At 41.5% G+C, this 15,370-nt stretch overlaps 1 protein-coding gene across 1 annotated transcript in view; it reads right to left on the bottom strand.

Annotated features, from left to right (window-relative positions):
* Positions 1-14,984, bottom strand: part of LOC103177006 (hepatocyte growth factor) — a 31,624-nt gene extending 16,640 nt beyond the window's left edge. The window contains exons 1-8 of the mRNA XM_042335453.1: positions 14,792-14,984; positions 11,284-11,434; positions 9,511-9,623; positions 8,537-8,651; positions 5,228-5,364; positions 4,754-4,874; positions 3,743-3,861; positions 271-436 (exon numbers count right to left, since the gene is read on the bottom strand). Coding sequence (XP_042191387.1) covers positions 271-436; positions 3,743-3,861; positions 4,754-4,874; positions 5,228-5,364; positions 8,537-8,651; positions 9,511-9,623; positions 11,284-11,434; positions 14,792-14,984 — 1,115 coding nt within the window. The remainder of the gene's footprint in view (positions 1-270; positions 437-3,742; positions 3,862-4,753; positions 4,875-5,227; positions 5,365-8,536; positions 8,652-9,510; positions 9,624-11,283; positions 11,435-14,791) is intronic.
* Positions 14,985-15,370: the final 386 nt, after the last annotated feature.

Raw genomic sequence — 15,370 nt, 5'->3', positions numbered from 1 at the left:
CATGTTCCTCCCACTAGGAATTTGGTTTCAATTAAATCATTGCGGTCACAACAGCGAAACCCCCAAGCAAACAGCCGGCCACAATATGTACTACTCTGCTCAAAGCAATATCCAAACAAACATTTTTATAACAAAACAAAGAGGAGAGTGGGGAGAGAAAGAGAGGAAGAGAGGGAACACCACATCTGGAAGAATTCAGAGCTTTAATATAAAGATTTGGGGCACAAAATTTGGTGGTTCATAACCTTAACAGTGAGCTAATTTACTCACTTGCACTTGTAGTTCTCCGGAGTGAAGTTGTGATGGTGAGGGTACTGGGAGCTCCAGTGTTGGCAGCGAATTCCTGAAGGTGTGGTGTTTATTGTCCCTCTGTAATTCTCTCCTTTCTCCTTAAAACATTCCGTTGTTGTCTCTAAATCGTGATCGCAATTATGGACTGAAAAATTAACAATAATGCCAATCAATTGAAGTGTAGTTGAGATCCCCAAAGTCCACCAAGTCTTAGCCCTGAGACCATTTGGCTTCATATATAGCCTAGGAGGAAGGGAGGGGGGAAGAGGGGTAGGAGGTTAAGCAGGATCTCTATGATGCTGGGCTGGTTCCAAGGGTTCCAAGGGTGACAGGCTTGGCAACAGTCAATCCTCTGTGAAGGTCTCGGTAGTTCGATTCGTGAACCAGGTCGGTCCATAGTATTCCAGGGCACTACTGATGACCATCTAGCTGTCCTGGCTCATCGGCAGGACATGGAGGGGAGATTGGTCACTGAAAGCAGGGATTCCTGCCACCCAGCTCCTGCATAGCCTGCAAGCCAAAACCCTAATCAGTGGGACAGTCTTAGCTGGACTAACAGCAGTACTCTTGATAGCCAGTGGCAAGCTATGCAGTGTTAGGTAATTAAACTCAGCAGTAATCCAACCCTGGGATCCCCAAGTCTTAGGCTCATGCCAACTGTGCCTAACACTCTCCAGAATTAGGTAACCAGGATACGTCCTTCCAGGGGGAGAGAGCACTATACAAATACAAGTTGTTGATGTTGTTAAGATAAAATGATCTCACAAGTCAAAAGCAAAGTGGTATTTTAGGAGTATAGAGTCCACAAAAGGAGGATATTCAGCTCATTGTGAGCAACTCCAATAGAACTATCAATTTTAATCCCATTCCTCTGCTCTTTAATGTTATTGTTCCTCAAGTATTTATCCAGTTCCCTTTTAAAGATTGTAATAGCCTCAGCTTTTGAAGTGGGACAGGAATCAACAGTCTGACATTAGACTGACAGAGCAGATGCCTGTGGCTGTGATCTCACTGATCTCCATCTGATCTATCCAGAACATTGGTGCTCACAATACAGCCTGGGACCATTGAACTGTGGTCCTCAACAGACTTGCCGTTGTCTGTCCCTTGGGCCTCTGTTCATGACCTGCTACATATGGGATGTCGATGGAGTTGGAAATCAATGCTGTTTCCTCTCTTTTTTTCTTGCTCGCCAGAAAAGGTCGATCCAATTTTAGCAACACTGTCTTAGCATGAGGACCACTGGACACAAGGTCAGTTCTGAACCAAAAACAACAACATCTACAAATTACATTTGTATAATGCCTTTCATGTCGGTGATTTGGAACCAAGCAGGGTGTTGGTATCAGGGGTGGTGGAGGGCAGGGAGGATAAAAGGTAAGAGGATGGCACCACAGCCAATAACTCACCCACGACAAGTAGCAAGTTGCATTCATATAGTTAACAAACTCTGTAAGTACAGATTCTGTTCACTTTGTATTGCTCATATAAAGGGAACAGAAGCAATATCTCCATCTTTGCATATGATACCAGCAAGGAGACAGACCAAATCATGAAGAGGATGACAATGAATAATCAAACAAGAGAAGGATAGTTCAATGAAATCAGTCCTACATGTTTTTTTCTTTTTGTGGAGCACGTTTCTAACCCCTACTCTGCAACAACCCACAGTGGCATGATTATATGTGAAGCAATACAGGAAGAGATCCAGGACCTATTACTACACAGGGTAGAATGTGGTAGTATTCCCAAGAGTTGTCCTCAAACACATTGGATAATAATATGCCGGTTCTTAGCAAATATTTAGCAAATAACACTGATCTGGACAATAAGTAAGGAAACAATGCTTGTATCTAGTTATCATCTGAAACCTAACACTGTGTTTATATTGCTAGCAGTAAATCTGCTTTTCTTGCTCCCAGCTTTACAGTGTTATGGTAGTGTCAGCCTGGCTCAGTTAGCAGCACTCTCACTGCCGAGGCAAAAGGTTATGGGTTCAAGCCCCATCTCGACACTTTAACAATAATCTTTATATTTGGTATAGAGACTTTCTCATTGGGGACGGCCAGCATTAATGCCATCCTTCGAATGAGATGTTAAACTGAGGTCCTGTCTGCCTGTTTCAGGTGAACGTTAAAGACTCCATAGCACATTTCGAAATGACAAGTGAGTTTCTCAGTGTCCTGGTCAACAATCCCCCAAATAAAACTGGTCAAACAATTCATGGCTGTTTATGGGACACTGCCGTGCGCAAATTGGCTACCGTGTTCACGTACAAAATACACAGTCCCTTCACAGGAACCCTGCAAAGTGCTCTAGAGATGTCCTCTTGATATGAAGGGCAACAACAACAACTTGACTTATATAGTGCCCTCCATGCAGGGCAGCGTCTCAGAGCGCTTAACAATGGCGGAGCCTGACTCCGAGCCGGGGTGGAAGGTGACCGTAAGCACAGTCGAAAAGGAAGGTTCTAAGGCGGAACCTGAAAAAGGGGAGGGGGCAGAGGGATTGAGGGAGAGTGTTCCAAAGTTTCAGAGCGTAGTGGCTGAAAGCGCGACCTCCAATGGTGGAGTGGAGGGTGCGAGGGACAAGCAGGAGGCTGGTGCCAGTCGAACAGAGGCGCCGGGTGGTGGATTTGGGCACTATATCAAATGGAAGGATTATTAATATTAAGAATGATACATTTTCACAAATGTTATTATACTGCATGAGTGTGAATCTCACTGTTCCTGAAACTCTTGAACTTAGAGACTTGTAAACAATGATCGGCTGGGCTAATGTCCCAAGCGTTCGACCCACGAACTCCATGTGGTTATGGAGCAAGGCTCCAGCAAGATGCTTGCTATATCTACCCCTATTTATACACTACATCTCACTGCCAAATGAGTGTACACAGCATTTGGGGATGATATGCCTCATGGAGTAAACATCCTGAAACGATTAAGCGCATGAATTAGGGGAGGAGGAAAAAAACACAACGTTTTCTCGTTCAAAGCTATTTACTTCATTTGAAAACTCTTGAACTTAGTCTTGGAAACAACGATCGGCTGGGCTAATGTCCCAACCGTTCGACCCAGCTTCAAAGCCCAATTTCTGGGTCATTTTTCTGCAAGTCGCAGAAAAATTGCAACCAAACCGTAATGGAGAACAGCGATTCATTCTTATGCGCCACGGTACAAATCACTGAAAGATCAACTGTTATTGCGATTAATAGATAGCAGTCAGCTGCCAGTTTTTTTTAATAAAAAGAGTTTTTTCAGATGTTTTTCTTGTGTCTTAAGGAAAATGTGAATCATGATTCTCGGTTCTGTGAGATTGGCAAGGTTGGCTTACTAACCAGTGCTTCTGAAGACCACAGTTTGCAATGGATCTGGCATCTGGAAAGGTTCTCACTGTTTCTAGCTGAGCACATNAAAAAGAATATCTATAATACAAAGGAATATTTACTCACCGCATTCCTTAATTGCACAGAACTCCCATGGGGTGTAGGGGTCAAGGGTGTAACACCAAGGTCTTGTTTTACCATCAGGATTGCGGCAATAGTTATCATCGAGACCCTCATCTGGAAATCTGCAAAAACAACCACAGCTTTTCAGGGGAGTCCTCCCATGGCGCGTCCTGCTCAAATATAAAGCTGACTCCGTGCCAGATTTGAAACTAACACAATTACTTTCATAGAGAAATATGTAAGCTGTGCAAAAAGGTTTCCATAGCTCGCTGATAAAAGGATGGGGAAAAAAATGCACAATGTTGACAGTTTTTTTTCTATAAAGGAAACGTAAAGGATTGCAGCTAAATGCAAGGGTCATTATAAGAAAAGGACGCACGTGCAAAATGAAATGCTCCAATTTACTAACATGTTAGATACGGGCTGATTTTTGTATTCTTTCAGGAGGAGAATGTTAGCGCTGGAGAATGGAACACTTTCCCATTCCAGCATCAACCTCAAACTCCCAGTGCAGTTCACTGTACCACAGCCAGCTGCAGATTAAAGCTCTCTCCATGTGTCTCGATCTCTTAACTGGAACCTCTCACTGTATCATTTCCATTTGCCACACTAGCCATCTGCGTGACTGACAATTTAGTATCATTAAATATCAAACTTGGTCTAGCGTTGTTCCTTGCGCTCTCACCCATTCGTTTAACATGGATCATATTCTTGAGCGTTAATAATATTTGAGGTTAAAACAATGAGCTTTCCCGATTCATTTAATGTTCAATTCAGGTCAGCAACTCAAGGGGCAAGGTGGAGGGATAGAGGAATAGTTTTCCAGAGTTTCGGGGCGGAGTGGCTGAAAGCACGGCGGAATGGAGGGTACAAGGGACATGCAGAAGGTGGGAGTCAGTCAAGCGGAGGTAGCAGATTGTGTGTTGGGGGGTAAGCAGGTTGGAGAGGGAGGGAGGTTCTTTCAACTGTTAATACACTTTCAGATCCTACTTCAACTAGAACGGATGTTCTCACCGTTCAGGATGGAATCTGTGCTTATGTGGTTTCTGATGGTCCCATCGCTGACATTCCTTCCCAGACTGAGTGTGATCCATGGGCCCTCTGTAACTCTCTCCATTGCACGTCACACATTCAACTAAAAATGAAACCAAAACTGTTTGATCCATTTGTGCTTACTTAAAATCCATGAAACACATTTTTTTGTGTGTGTGTATGTTGTGGTGGGGGAAGAAAGAGAAACATTTAAATAGAATGATACAGCATGGAAACAGGCCATTTGATTGTGCTTGTCATCCCGACACGGGGCTTGAACCCACAACCATCTGACTCAGAGGCAAGAGTGTAACCAACTGAGGCAGGCCGACAACCAATTTGCCAATGAGTTCATAACCGAGTCTCACAGTATAAATTGAGTCTGCATTTACAGAAGTACATTCAGATTGGTATCTAACAAATTCATTCTCCCTGTATCTCAAACAAAATGGTTACCTTCTGAACACTGTGGAATACTGCAGCTCTCAAACCGAACCTTGGGGTCTGTTGTGAAGCACCATGGACCTGCTTCCTCTTTATGTGGGTTCCTGCAGAAGTTCTCCCGTGAATTCCCATACTTCAAATTTAGAAAGCTAGTCAAAAAGAAAACAAAGTTACATTGTAAGAATGCGTAACAATAATAATAATACTTACATTCGACATAGTGCCTTATCCCCCCCTTTGAGACGTCTCAAAGCACTTTGCAGAATATATTGCGAAGTGAAATGACTCTATATTTTGCGGGCCAACTCGACAGCCAATTGCACATAAGAGTGTCCCACAAACAGCCGTGGATTAAGTGACCAAATTGATATTATGCTCCAAAATTTAAAACAAAAAAGCAGCTGGTACTCATGGCTTTTTTAAAACTAAATGGAAGCAGAGCTAAGACTGTGAGGAATCGAATTTAGCAGGAACTTTTGCAGTGATAATTGAGTTTCCAAAATACAGCCTGACCTAAAATATGAACCATATGAATTGCATCCACCTTCCAGAAAACAGTCCTTTTACCTCTGGGATTTGTGTTTGAATCTTGCCCAGACTGATGAGATGACATTCTCTGCTGGCTGTTGGAAACTAGGAGCACGGACTCCCACTAGTCAGTAAAAGTCATTGACCTTGGTGATCTGCACTTACCCTGGGATTTCCTTTTGCCGACCAGCAGAATTTCACATCCCCCAGATCAATCAAATCCAAATCAGTCTGGATATTTTGAATTCCGTTCAACGATCACACAACCCCACACCCCCATTCTCCTCTCGTCGACAATGAAATTGTCTTTTCGCTCAAAATGGGCATTTCTACTCAAAAAATGACTGGTATGGTAATTGAAGGTGTTGAACTGATGTATTGCATGTTTTCCCTCTGATTCTAAAGTGAAGCCATTTGGCCCACATCATACACATGCAAGAGTAGCCTGTGCTGAGTGAAAACGTACTTCCCAGCACAGACAACCATCACTCTGATAAACAAAAAACATTACATAAAACATAACTCAGGGGGAGAAAAGTTTGTTGATTCACAGATTTCTCGAGTTGTGAATGAACTGTGGTAGAAATTCATAGACAGATTTAGTTTCCCGCTAACACACTCCCTTGCTTGGCATCTGACTCCATCCTTGCAAAGTGCTCTGAGACATTACCCTATGTGAAAGGCACTATATAAATGGAAATTGCTGTTTTTGTTACTTCATGTCCTGAGATGTTTAAACATTGTTGGTGCTATATGGAATGTAAGTACTATTATGACTATTTTATACCTACAAAATACACAATCAGTACACTTTACAGTAAATCCTATTAAGCATTTTGAGTGTCCTCCCGACATGAAAGGCACTATATCAAATAAAGGAACTATTATTATTATAGAGAAGGGAGTTTGTTTTGGTTTCCTGACCAACAGTCCACCAAATAAAATTGGTCACTCACTTGATGGCTGTTTGTGGGACACTGCTGTGCACAAATTGGCTGTGTTCGCCGACACACAGTCCCACTACTTTACAGTAAAATCCTGTGAACTCGAGGTCGTGATAAGGAACTATATCAAATGCAAGGATTATCACATATTATTATATTCTTGCGTCCTTCTCGGAAAGCTGCAGGGGAATGTTTACAATCAAGTGTGTTAAGAGGAAGTTGAAACTCATCCCTTCTCAGCAACTGGAACAGAAATGTTCCAGCCCAGCTGTTTTTCACATTGACCCCAAGGTCAAAATGATAATCCATTTGATTCACTTTATATTTATTCAACATTGAATCTATTAGGATTGCATAAAATCCATCATGAGACTGTCCAAGGATTTATTGGGTAATGTCAGCATTGGTTTTTGTAGGATTCCCTCTTACATGACCTTGACATTTTGGATCACCAATCAAGACGTAAACCTACAAAATGTCGCAAAATACATTAAAGAGAAAAATGCCAGGCAGGCACTCAACTATAAAAAAAACAAATTGGACCACAGTATCCTTCATCTCAAATCCTCACAACCAATATTGGGCCTTGAAGTCATGAAAACGTTTCCTAATTTTGTGAACAAGTTCTGTGGGTGAAGGAGCTAGTGGGTTGTTTAATGCAACAATTAGTGCAGTAAATCCATTCATGACTAACACCACCAGCAAATGCTTATTCTAGACTTGGGAACGGCATTTGTTCAAACCAAAGCAGAAGTGCATCACTATCTCACATAGGAAAGCCAGTAAGAAATACAGCCTGACCATTCTGTTTATTAGATCATAATAAATAATAAATTAACCTTGCATTTGATTTAGTAACTTACCACATCATCAAAACATCTCAAAGGGCTTCACAGGATTTACTATGTAGTGTAATAACCGTGTATTTGTAGGCGAATGTGGCAGCCAATTTGTGCAAGGCACTGCCTCATAAACAGTCAATGAAGTGAATGACCAATATCATTTGGAGGATTGTTGGGGAGAAGCTCTCATCTCTTTTCAAATAATGCTACGGCATCTGAACAAGCAAACAGGATCTCATTTCAATGTCTCATCCAAACGACAGCACCTCCAACAAACCAGCGCTTCTCCAGGACAGCATCGGCGTATCAGTCTAGATTGTAAGTTCGTAGCCCCAACACGGGGTTTGCCTCGCTTATTTAATTGTTGCTCAAAGCCTGGGACACTAGAAAAGTTTGGCTGCACTTTTTCTGTGGAATGAGCTACAAACACCCCACTCCACTGCAAACCTGTACCCACAGTGCGCTAGGGACCGGACCTATGTGTGCTGTTTGCTCTACACTGCTGCCGTGGGTGGACGGTTGGGTTGGTGGGGGGGGGGTGGGTGCTCTGGTCGCACATGCGCTGTGCACGTTGGGGTCATGGATGTGGCGCAAGTGGGTAATCCACTTAGCCCAGCGCCAGGCCTAACCTGAGCTCCTGCGACGAATTGCGCTGTACTGTCCAAATTAACATTTTCAGTATTTTAAGCATAACTACATGTTCAGGAAATATATGGCCATAGTTTTAATCTGGATTGTTACACAAACTTTATCTCTCAATAGCAACAACTGGCTTCCGCAAAATTTGTCAAACCCCCACAATGAAAAACAATTGTCAAAAACAATTGTTTTTTCGGTAAATATGTCCACACTTTTCCATTGGCTCAGCTCACAGCTCACGCCTCTGACACCGGGGATCATTCTCATTGCTTTCCTCTGCACTGACTGATCAGAGGCCTAACCAGAGCACATTCAAGTTGAAAATGAATGGAAAGATTATAATTTAGTTTTATTATTACTGACATTACCTGTGCTCGTGTGGGCTCATTGAATTCCATTGCTGACAGGTCCGACCAGATCTAGTCACTGACTTAGTGCCCATGTAGTTTTGTCCATTCCCAATAATGCATTCCCGAATAAAGTCTGCGGAAAATAGATGGTTGGTTAACAATATTAGATAATAATAATAATAATATCTGCATTTGATATAGCGCCTTATCAGGTCTTCAAGACGTCTCAAAGCGCTTCACAGGATATACTGTAAAGTGAATGTACTGTATAGTTTGTGGATGAAATGCGGCAACCAATTGCACACAGCAGCGTCTCCCAAACAGTAGTGGATTGAGTGACCACATTTTTTTGTTTTAAATTTTTTTGTTGAAGGAATTATTACATCCAGAAAAGCGATCCACCAATTGACTAACAACCGGGTTCTTACTTACTGCTTGATAAACAGAGGCGTGTGGAATAAGGAAACTTGCCCAACATTTTGCCTTGCCCAGGAATCAAACCTAGGTCTCTTGCTTACGAGGTGAGTGCTCTAACCACTGAGCTACAGAAATCCACAGGATTTTGATGCAGGGAAAGTAAAAGCTTAAATGGCTCAGCACGTGTTAAAGAGGAATAATTAACTTAGGGCAGTGGTTCTCATCCTTATTGATGTTAACATTCAATTACAATGTTCATTCCATTGTTTAGAATTTACAATATGATGGATGCTGACAGGACACAGATATGTAGTGGAATGTACAACAACAATGATTTGCATCTATATAGCGTCCTTCACACAGCATAAAGTCTTGGAGTGCTTCGCATTGGCAGGTTGGACACCAAGCAAGTGAGAGAGAGAAAAGGGAGGTGCCTGTAAGTGTAGTCGAAGAGGTAAGTTTTAAGGTGGGATTCAAAAACAGGTAGAGAGGAGGTGAAGCACAGGGATAGGTTCAGGGAGTTCAATGACCATTAGTAGCCCAGGCTTGTGTTAAAGTTGGAACAGCAAAACTACCTTTTCTTTCGTAAAGATCAAATCCTTTGTCTTGTTTCCTCTTCACCCCTTTTGTTTTGCTGTTAAACGACAGACAATAGCAGCGTTTTTCATTCTTCCGAAAATAAAAGGCCCTGGAAACAAAAGCCGCAGGTTAGGGATCCCAGAGATCCCATACTCCACTCTAGGACACAACTAGAAATTGTCATTTCACAAGATCACAACAGAGCTTTGGATGAAGAAGGCCTTTCAACTCATTTCATCTCCACTTTGAGGAATTCCAATCTTATCATCTTTCCAGTATGGAATTAAGCTGTTTCTTAAAGGAATCCTGTGTCCTAGCCTAAGTCATTCTTCCTCTTAACCTGTTAATTACCACTGCTCATTGGCACGACTTGGAAGGGGAGACCAATCGCTTGGGATACGGATTATTCCGACTCAGCTCCTGTTATGGCTAGGGTGGTCTTAACTGGACAAACAACAGAAAGCTTGCTAGATAGTGCTTTCAATGATAAGTTATGCATTTTTAGCTGGTACCCCAAAACACACTCTGGGATCCCCAAGCCTTGGCCCTTGCCAACATGCACTTAATACTTTCTGAGTAGGGTGCATCCCTCGAGGGAGAGAGTGCAAATTCCATTCCAGACATGGGAATTTTCATGTGTAAGTGGCATACATGGCTAGTTTGGATACTCAGTCTGGTATGGTTACTCTTATGCAAATTGATTGGTTTCCACAAGTTTCAGACACCTAGCTGAGCAAAGGAAATGAGCTTCTGTGTAAAAGCTAATATGTGAGGAGCGCTTCAATAAACCAAGTTTCTCCCTCCCCTGATTTGCTGGTGCGTGTTTATTGTTTTCACGTGACTCATTATGCTCAAAGTGAACACACCAGTGAATGTAACATCTGCAATAAAAAATTAATTACTTCAAACATAAGACAGGACCAAGAAAGCATCTCATTCATTTGATCATTAAAGTCTACATCCGCAGATTGCTCAGATCATGTAGTCTCTCCCTCACAATTCACTGCAAAACCTCATTCCTTTTTTCCTTGGTTAATAAGTGTTTTTCATCCATTTCCATAAATCAAGCACTGAGCTTGATTTATAGAAATTAAGCAATTACTTGTTGAGGTATATTTAACTAACCAGAGTTCACTAATTGCTCTTCACTAATGCTGTCAAATATTTTGTTCCAGATTTTGCTAGGTTTAATAAACCACTCCTGCTAAATCCCGTTGTACCTTGAATTGTATTCGGACTCGTGATTCAGGATTAAGCACTATAACAAATAACTTTTGTACAATGACTTGGACCTTACACATATGCTGATCCCATAGTAAATTGATTCGACTGTTTGATTGGCACTTCCTGAATCCTCCTTGTTTTTGTAGATTCCAAAATATAATAATAATCGTTGCATTTGATATAGCACTTATTATGTTGGGAAGATACCTCAAAGCGCTTCACATGATTTACTACAAAGTTGAGTGACTATTCCATGACACTGGGAGAAGTTTCATTCTCTTTTCAAATAGTGCCGTGAAATCTTTAACATCCACCTAATTGGCAAATGGTTGAACATTTCATCCGCAGGACAGCACTCCCACAATGAGGTGCTCTCCCAGGAATGCATTGCAGAGGGGAGAGTGCTGTCACCTGAGCCAGGCTGACACTTGGATGAAAGAATTGTGAGATTGGGACTCATTCTCTCATGCATTTGAACAATTCCAATGACAGCCATAGAGAGAGACATTACTTTATTCTGATCCTTTCAACATTTCCGTACTTACTTGCAAACAAAACGTTTGAGTTTCATGCACTGCTTGGCACATTTTTCAGTGGTGTTAATTTCTTTCGATTTGGTCATCAGGGACTTTTCAACCAAGATAAGTCCAGGAGATTTCAGGAATTTATGAAGAAAACTTCTTCCTTTGCTGTCAGCTGGTGAGAAGAGTTGAGAGTAAGTTACAACAACAACAATTTACATCTATATCGTGCCTCTCACATCAGGAGAATGTGTCAAGCATTTAACACAACTGACTGGGAGCTTACAATATAATACAAAATAATTTACATTTATACAGTGCCTTTCATGTTTTGAGGACTTCTCAAAGCACTTCACCCACTAGCGAGGTATCTGAACTGGTTGTCAAAAAGGGTGGGAGGATAAAAGCCAGGTCAAAGTGGTAAGTCATGAGGCGGGCTTTGAATGTGAGTAGGGAGGGAAGGAGGTCAGATGGAGTTCTAGAAAATGGGGCAGAATGACTGAAAGGTTGCATTCTTGAGCTGTGAGGGGAGTGAGGGGCGCTCGAGAGATGGGTGGGGATGGGGGAAAGAAGGTGGTTGAAAGTGCAGTTGAAATAATGATAATATTCCTTGATATAGCATCTTATCACGTCATTGAGATATCTCAAAGCGTTTCACAGAACATACTGTAAAGTGAATTGACACTATATTTTGTGGGTGAAGTTGAGCGGAGGTCCCACAGACAGTAAGATAGGTTTTCAAGGTCAATCTCAAGGTTTAATCTTAAAGATCTTAAAGATCCTGTTCCCTAAAACAATATTGTGACAATGGACATGTAAAAGCTAAGGAAATCTACTCATAGTAGCAAGTAATCAGTTTCATTACCTATCTTATTATCTTCCATATTAATAATATTAATCCTTGCACTTGATATATCATGTCGATGAGGCATATATCATAACGTTTCACAGAATAAACTGCAAAGTGAATTGACTGTATATTTTCTGGGCGAATCGCAACAGCCAATTGCGCACTGCGCACAGCAGTGTCCCACAAATAGTTGTGCGTTGAGTGACCAAATTATTAATATTATATAGCTTGGAAACGTAATCTCGGAATTGAATCAATTCCTTGTGGAGTTACTGAGCCAGGTAGGTCTGCAGTACTCCAGAACAGTGCCAACCCAGCTCACTGGCATGACTTGGTGCGGCAGACTGGTTCTTGGGAGTAAGCATTCTTCCCGCATAGCGCTCATTTAGACTGTAAGCTAAAGCCCTAAAGGGTAGTAGAGTGAACCTGGGGTGAACAACAGGAAGCTTACCAGACAGGACTTTCAAAGGCAAGCTATGTAGTTTTCACTGGTTAAAATCCAGCAGTATCTCCATAAACACTCTTGACAACCTGAACCAAACACTCTATGGAATTAGGTAAGCAGAGTGAATCCCTTCAGGAAGAGAGTGCACGTTCAATTCCAGGAAAAGGAAACAATTTCCATGTGTAGGTGGAGTCCGTACATGTGAGGAACTCTCAGTCTGCACGGTGATGGGTTTCTGCATGTATCAGACACCTGGCTGACCAGAAAAAAAACTGTCCTGACAGATGCTGGTGGTAATCAGATACAGGGATGCATTTCACAGTAATGAACTGCAGGTTTTGCTTAAACCTACAAATAATTATGTCACAAGTATTAATCCCCTTCACTCCTAAAGGACACAGAGAGTACCTCCCCTCAGTAACCACACAAGCAGCTGTTTCCGACACAACCACTGACACTATAATCCCCCCGCCCCACCAATATAATTTAAATAATATATCTCAATGAGGGATTCCAAAAGTGTCATGTAATCTTATGGATTCACATGCATCTTAAAATTCACATCACAGTTCTCACTATTAATCATGTCATCTCAATCCCACCTGCTGCCTTGCTAGAACTCTCAGGTATCCGTTCTGGAACACAGGAGAGCGTGGAACGGAAAAAGAGTCTTTGGCCCATCAAGCCTGCTCTTCCACCTATCTCATGGACACTACCCAACCACTCTCCAAGGGAAAAGTCCAGATGCACACTGTCCGATCCCTAAAGGTCATCCAGAAAACTGTCAAAATATTCATTCATCTCACATCTCCGTTATTAAATCCCATTCCCTTCCCCTCCCCCGTCTCCTCCCTCCCTGATCGAAACAATACAATAAAAAATTACATTTGTAAAGCACCTTTCACGTTGGAGGACGTCCCAAGGCGCGGTTGGGGGGTGGATGGGGGAGGGGGGTTGAGATTAGGGAGGGTTGAGGGTAGAGACAGTGGGAGGGTGGCTGAAGGCATGGTCAAAGAGGAGATTCTTCAGGAAACAGCACCAAGAGCAACATGTCCTTGGGAGTATTTGTTTATCTTTAATAATCCTTGCATTTGAAACACAAGCTCATCATCACAAAGCGTCTCACATGATTTCACTGTAAAGTGTACTGACTATTTGTAGCCATACACCATATTTATAAGCATATCCAGTAATGTATTCATTGTCATCTCAAATAATGTTCCCAAGCAGATATTTATTTGCTCATATTTTGAAAGAGATAATGACACCTACTTTGAAAAGTCTGCTCCATATAATCACTATTATGTGTGGGAAAACATTCTTTTAAAATTCTACGAACAACTTTGCAAATGCAAACTTTAAAGACCTGCATCATGCACGCTACCCTCTCCACTAAATCTTCTTTATAATGATAATAATCCTTGCATTCGATATAACGCCTTATCACATCTTCGAGACGTCTCAAAACGCTTCACAGAATATACTGTAAAGTGAATTGACTGTATATTTTGTGGGCGAAACACCACAGCCAATTGCACACAGCAGTGTCCCACAAACAGTCGTGGATTGAGTGACCAATTTATTATAATTTCTTTGTACCAGTGCAGATGAATTAATTTCTGTGAATTTCTCTTCAGAAATTTGCCTACTAATACACAGTCATTACACTTAGCAATAGATCCTGTGAAGTTTTCTGAAAGATTTTGACAACATGTTAAGGCACCATTAATAATAATAATAATAATAATCCTTGCACTTGATATTGTGCATTTGTCTATCAAGATTGTTATTTGGTTTCGTCATTCATTTCATGGCTGTTTGTGGGACATTGCTGTTGTGAAAATTGGCTGCTGCATTTTGCCTAGAAAATAACAGTCACTACACTTTACGGTAAAATGCTTTACCTACGAAGTGCTTTAAGACGTCCTCTTGGAGTGAAATTTGCTATATCAAATGCAAGACTTATTATAAAAAATTATTATTATAATCAGAGACCCTATTTTTTTAAAAAGTTGCCCATACCACTCTTCTTTAAACCCTGTCTAATGTATAAAATTCCTTTGCTGTTAATTGTCAAAACTGCACTAAACATCCCAATGAGGCTCCGCGGGTGATGTACGCAGGTGCGAATAATAATAATAATCCTTGCATTTGATGTAGTGCCTTATCACGTCTTCGAGACATCTCAAAGCACTTCACAGAATATACTGTAAATAAGTTGATTTGCAGTCAAGTACTCTTGAGATCCATCTCAAGAACGGGATTTGTTTTGCTGATGGCAGCTTGTACTGACTGAACATCTTCAGGAAATGATCCATGATCAAATCTTTCTCGATCATTTTTCTTCTCACTGTGTACACAAAATGTTTTAGTCCAAAATTCTTCACCTTTGTCTGCATCCAAATACCTTCTACCACCCCCTTGGAGCATCCATTTTTATTTGGACAGAACATTATGGAAACTACTGATCCTCCTAAGATCTGTCACCTGCCCTTAGGATATAAATGTAAAACAAAACATTTAAAACTGCAGCACTCAAAGTTACAACATTTCTTAACTTTATTTTTCTGCAGAGTGATAGTGGGAGCTGAAGCTGACTTGATGTAAATATGCCCTGGCACTTTCTTGTCAACAGCATCTATTATGAATTTCCTTTCCAAGGTCATAATAAGAGAAACGTGGTCTTTGTACTCTCTCAACTGACCTCCACTTTGCACCCTGCGTTTTTGACCTGGGTTGTTACGAACCCTGAGGCGAGGTTTCACAGCATGCAACACAACTGCAAAAACTGTGCTTTCCGAAAATCAAACACCTGC

The sequence above is a fragment of the Callorhinchus milii genome, unplaced genomic scaffold (genome assembly GCF_018977255.1).
Source record: "Callorhinchus milii isolate IMCB2004 unplaced genomic scaffold, IMCB_Cmil_1.0 Scaffold5, whole genome shotgun sequence".
Lineage (NCBI taxonomy): Eukaryota > Metazoa > Chordata > Chondrichthyes > Chimaeriformes > Callorhinchidae > Callorhinchus > Callorhinchus milii.
This window is presented reverse-complemented; position numbering and strand designations above follow the sequence as displayed.